Source organism: Oncorhynchus kisutch, linkage group LG23 (assembly GCF_002021735.2).
Source record: "Oncorhynchus kisutch isolate 150728-3 linkage group LG23, Okis_V2, whole genome shotgun sequence".
Lineage (NCBI taxonomy): Eukaryota > Metazoa > Chordata > Actinopteri > Salmoniformes > Salmonidae > Oncorhynchus > Oncorhynchus kisutch.
Genome location: NC_034196.2, coordinates 15248236 through 15254235, shown reverse-complemented (window position 1 = coordinate 15254235; position 6000 = coordinate 15248236). Strand labels below are relative to the sequence as shown.

The following is a 6000-nucleotide window of genomic DNA, read 5'->3' as shown; positions in this document are numbered from 1 at the left end:
TAGCCATGCTAGCTTCACCCTCATGTCGGTGCTAGCAAGCTAGCAAGAAGACTAGGTAGTGCTAAGTAGTAACAGCCAATCCAGTATGGGCTGGAAACTACAGTGAGCTTTGATTGGTCAATAGCAACGCGATGTCGCGGAGTATGCAACAAAAGTTCAGCTTTCCTCAACTTTGGTCCCGCCCAGTTCACGCACCCTCGCCCATGCTTGCATTGCCCAACAGTCCCCCGCCCACTCCGCTTCCCTTCATTGAAAACGAATGGGGCTCCGTTGTTTAATCGAACCCAACGTGTTAGTTCGACTTATGCCGTAAGGGTCAGTGTGTGCAACCCCTATTTATGCATAAATACTTCAGAGACAAAAGCTTACTACAAGCTATAAGCAGCCGCAAGATTCAAAGTCTTGCAATGTCGCCACAAAGGGGGTGTCACAAAAGGGGCAGCTCCTTGTAAAACGCTCAGGCATTCAAAGTACTATATTTCTACCTGAAATTGAGACAGGCCGCATCAATCCTTCCGCAGCCCAGGGGGCAGTGTTGCTGCTTGGTTCCTTGATCTGATTTATAGGCTATTCATCAAATACACTGAGAGTACAAAACATTATGCTCTTTCCATTACATATACTGACCAGATGAATCCAGGTGAAAGCTATGATCCCTTATTGATGTCACTTGTTAAATCCACTTCAATCAGTGTAGATGAAGGGGGAGGAGACAGGTTAAAGAAGGATTTTGAGACATGTGTGCCATTCAGATGGTGAGACAAAATATTTAAGTGCCTTTGAACGGGGTATGGTAGTAGGTGCCAGGTGCACCGGTTTGTGTCAAGAACTGCAATGCTGCTGGGTTTTTCACGCTTCCCCATGTGTATCAAGAATGGTCCACCACCTAAAAGACATCCAGCCAACTTGACACAACTGTGGAAAGCATTGGATCAACATGGGCCAGCATCCCTGTGGAACGCTTTGACACCTTGTAGATTACATGCTCTGACGAATTGAGCCTGTTCTGAGGGCAAAGCGAGGGGGGTGCAACTTAATATCAGGAAGGTGTTCCTAATGTTTTGAACGCTCAGTGTATATTCTCAGAGACTGTTCAAACAGTAAACCAAACGACAAGAATCCACCCAAAAAGGCATTTTGTTAGTGATAACAGGCTATTGTGAAATGGTAAAACCTGATGTAGCCAACTAGCTAGCCATGTGTTTTTTCACCAACACATTATGACTTTCTATCTTTAGCTGATATGGGATTGAATACACAAACAGCATATCGAACAGGGATAATGTTTTAGGTTACACCGGCAAGGTATATTTTTTAAATCACAAATCTGATTATTTCACATGTGGGAAGCTAAAAAGGTTAGCTAGCTATGTTTTTAGCCAGGCTAAAGCCAGCTAGCCAGGCTGCCAGCTAGCTAATATTAGCAAGGGAAGGTGACTCTTCCATGCTTCCACAAAATGAAAAGACAAAACTAGAAAAAACGTTGCTATCACATGGGCACACGTAGATCAGCGGAGTGAAGCTTGTACAACAGAACAATAACCCAGGTGTTTCAATGGATGTATAAATCTGAAGCATCAAACTGGTATTTCCACTCACCACCAAGTATGGTGATGAGACGAAGCCCAGTGGCCGGCAGTAGGAGAAGATTGATGCGAGATGGATTTTGCCTGACTCCTGCTAATTTTCTCATTGATGAAACAATGCATCTCAAAACAGTTTTCTGTTTCCAAAACTAGAATCTGTTACAAACAGAGTGGACTAAGTTTAGCAGACTTTACCCTTTGCCAAAGTTTCTAAAAATGGCATTGTTTAGAAGGAGTGCAAGGATGAATTGAGTTATTGCACACGCGCACTTCACAGAGCAGGCGTTCCCTAACTGAAATATGCAAATAGATGCTAGGATCTCGTTAGCTCGTGCTTGTCTCTGCCCACCTCCTTGCTTGTTCTACTATGATTAATTTGCTCCAATTAGAAACGACAGGCTGTGGTCTATCTTGGGTTAGTTAAAAAACTCTTTGCTTGTACCCACTGGACACACACTGGTTCAATCAATGTTGTTTCCACATCATTTCAATTTTAAACCAACGTGGAATAGATGATGAATTGACGTCTGTTCCTAGTGGGTAGTAACCTTAAATGTGCCTCAGACAGCCAATGTGACACGTTCAAATTAACTTTATTCCCCAAGCAACCAAAGTTCAGAGGTTATTTTTTCATTGCAGATGAAATTGAGGACTGGGTACTCTGTGTAGGCTATTTATTGCCTTCAGAGGCATCATTCCCATAGGGTACACAGGGGCACATGCCCCCTCAGATGGTTTCCTTTAACACCACTTTCTTTTTTCTCTTTTTAATTTTTTTGTAATACTAAATACTACTTGCCGCTAGCTTGGTAGACTTTAGGTTGGTAGACTAAATCAATAACTAAATGTACTGAATAAGAATCACATTCCTTTCAATATTTTACCCAGATTTTAGCAGAGATATAGAGAAGCATATTTTGTTCCTTAAAAAATAACCGCTAGTCAGGAGGATACAGACAGCTCAGGAGGTATGCGTAGATATGCAGAAAAATGTACTTTTTTTTTTTAAACGTAGAAAGCATAATTATTATGGATCTAGATTGCAGGAAAACACTGTTTCAGGTGTTTGAATTTTTATATTTTTTATTCTGGACCACCTACCAGTCATCCTCATGTGCTTTGTGCCCCTCAGATTTTCGGGGTGCATGACGCCCCTGATTGCATTTTCTCTCTGGTGCATTAGGCTACCATAAAACAAATCTTAAATGGCACAATCAAACCAAATGAAAACTGCAACAGGTAAGCTTATCATTACATGTAGTTTGCAAATTGCAATAGCCTATCGTGAAAAATAGCGTGTGAATGGTCAGCATCAGATAATATCCCTTTCTCTCTGTTATTATTTTTTCCTACTTTCAACACACAACCTACAAAGACGTGCACTGTATGCTGAGGGAGAGCCAAGGAAAATATGTTTATTCGGGGGGCGCTCTCTCGCCAGAAGAGGGCATTCCGATTCTTCCTGACAAAGTTGCGGTGATACATGCAGACGTGATGTTAACTACTCAAACGCTTACACTTATGCGCTTCTGGAATTGAGGAGAGAATAGGGGTGAAAGGGAGAATGCTCATCCTGCATGATTTTGGTTTGCTTATCGAGTAAAACTACCACATACCCGTCGAATTCTCCTGTGATCAGGGTAAGCTTCTTTCGGGGGGAATGTGAATTCCCTGTCAGTCTTACTATAAACATTTTGTGTCGCTTTTTACTGGGGAGATCTGCTGATATTCACTCAGCCTCTTGGGAAAATCGTTGTTTGAGCATCATGCCATAATGGATGGATGGAGGGTGATGAGAACGTTTCGACTGGAATCTTTAAACTTTGCTATCACGCTTATTTTGGATTGTGATATATGACTTGGATGTGGCATCGTTTGTTCTCAGACGCGCTGTTAAAATTGGACACCACGATTTTACGCGGGAATTATGTGCATGGATATGGTAGAAAACTAGATCGGGAGAAATGTTCCATGGTGAAACTACATGCTTGACACACGGATACCCCTCTGACTCGCTTATATTCCGGGGGCAGCGACGGGCAGGTGCGCGTTGGAATCGGCGGCTGCGCGAAGCGACTGGGGTCCTGGACTAGAACCGTACCGTCTGATGAGAGCGCGTGTCATGCGGACTCAGCTGTCGCGCGCTGTAAGGCTTTAAAACCTGTGGACAGGAGCTGACAGATAAGCTGATATGTGTAAGTATATGTGCCTGTAAATGTATCATATCTGCTCCATGTAGTGGAAACGAGAGTAAGGTAAGCTGCGTCTTTTCCCTCAAATTCGCTCCCAACATGCCAGCAGACTTGCTGTGTCTGAGTGCATAAATATCTAGTATGTTCAGATAAAAATGGTGTATTGCAACTATGATATTTACCAAAGCATTGTTATTTTTGATCTGTTATTAAACACGTTCAGCACGCTATTGTCCCTATGAATTTAGTCTGGATATGCCAAACAGAGTCGCAGAGCTGCAATGTGGTTATTTTATTTATTTTATTGTTGTACTACAGGCGATGAATGCCTGTGTGCGATTAACAATTGGACACATATCAAATACGCCAATATGCCGTTCAAGCTTTGCCAGAGATTGCATCTGAATAACTGTTCGATTTACAAAAAGCTCTATAGTGTAATGCATCCGTTCGTTAGCTATATGGTTTGGAGCATCCTATTTATTTTTTACCTGGTTTATGAAGAAAATTCGGATCATTGACTGGGACTGGAATGCTAATTATGGCATATGTTGGATGCAAGTCAACTTTACAAAGCGTGGTCCTGCATAATTTTCGAAAGCCCATTCATGGTTATGTTTTCTTCATTTCGTGATCTAGAAGTGTCAGTGGTATGTCCAACATTAACTGGGAACCATTTGAGTTTCATGAGTTGATTACATCCAGATGAAGTACGCAGATAAATTGTGCTAATAAAATCGATTCATATTTTATTTTGTTTTGCTATATCATAAATCAGTAGGCTAGTGCACCTGCTCCTTGTTTAGCCTTGAAGACAGTCTGTTATGCGCTCTCTTGCTGTTTGGTCATTGAGAGATGATTGTGGATCATTTTTGTTATTTGACCTAGCATCTACAAGAGGCTTGATGAATGCCATTTGGAGCACGAACAGCCTGCAAATTTCAGCATTAAATAGTGTGAGCATGTTCGCTCAAGTGTGTCTGTGTGTGTGTGTGTGTGTGTGTGTGTGTAGGTGCGTTTGCGTGCGTGCGTGCTCGCGTGCGTGTGTGATGAGGGGCAAACCTACGGATTTTTTAATAGCTTCCCCCCTGGTGTTTGAAATCATCAGTATGTTTTTGTTAGCAGTTCATTTATCCACAGCCATTATTGAACTCTTACACAGATGGTCAAATGCACTGGCTATGCTGTGCCATTATTTTTTAAGGTGGTATGATTTATCAGGCTACTGCACTGCATCGATACATTGTTTACCAGGGGCGTTATGCACCACAAAAATCTGAGGGGGCACAAATTATGTTAGGATGATTGGGGGGGTGGTCTGGAGAAGGGCTACATTTGAGCATTTTGCCAAAACCTTAAACAGATTTTTCCTGCTATCTAGAGCCATACTCATTATGTTTAAATCGATGTAAAAAAAAAGTGTATTTTTCTGCATATCTAATCATACCTCTTGATTTGTCTGTATCCTGGTGGTTCCTTTTCAAAATCAACTGAATAGGCTTCTCTGCATCCCTGCTAAAATCTTGGTAGAAGATTTAAAGGAATGTGAGTCTTATTCAGTAGGCCTACATTTAGTTTTCACTTGCTTTTCTAAAGTATACCAACCTTGCCAGCAGGCATGCCAGCTAAGATAGTTAGACAAACTAGCTACTCTAACATGATTGATAGGTTGAAATGGCTTCTTGGTAGCTAGTTATGAGATTGGGATATTGGGAACTTATCTGGGCTAGCTAAAGCCAACTTCATGAAATTGCTAGGTGGCTAGTACTATTAAAAACCCAAGAATAAATCTGAGGGGCACGTGCCCCCTATGGACATGACGTCTCTGTTGTTTAATGCAAAATTGGTCTGAAATAACACGAATAAGGATAAATATGACTATTTATTATTTGGTCATAATTTTGCAACAGCCTTCAGGCTATATACTGTAGTGCTTGAATTGCTTATGACCATCATGCAGGGTGGATTGCATTAATTGAGCTTTTTCCCTCTTCCTTAGGTAACAAGAAAAACTACTCACTTGTATTCTAACGCATCATTTCCATTACACAAAAGCACCTTTGTCATCCATAAACTTTGGTCTTGTAATCACATTACCGTTGTTGATTACTTAAAAATTGCTCCCTCAGTCATCTCACTGACCATTGGCAGTTAAACCCCTGACTCCCCTGATGCCATTTGTTAGCTGCATCATGTGGAGCATGACGCAGGGCTTCATGGCC

The 6000-nt window shown here is 41.6% G+C and overlaps 1 protein-coding gene across 1 annotated transcript in view; it reads left to right on the top strand.

Moving 5' to 3' along the window:
* Window positions 1-3112: 3112 nt before the first annotated feature.
* The window catches only part of LOC109868165 (leucine-rich repeat transmembrane neuronal protein 4-like), a 114367-nt gene continuing 111479 nt past the window's right edge, over window positions 3113-6000 (top strand). Inside the window, exon 1 of the mRNA XM_020457612.2 lies at window positions 3113-3781. Coding sequence (XP_020313201.2) covers window positions 3778-3781 — 4 coding nt within the window. The 5' untranslated portion in view covers window positions 3113-3777. The remainder of the gene's footprint in view (window positions 3782-6000) is intronic.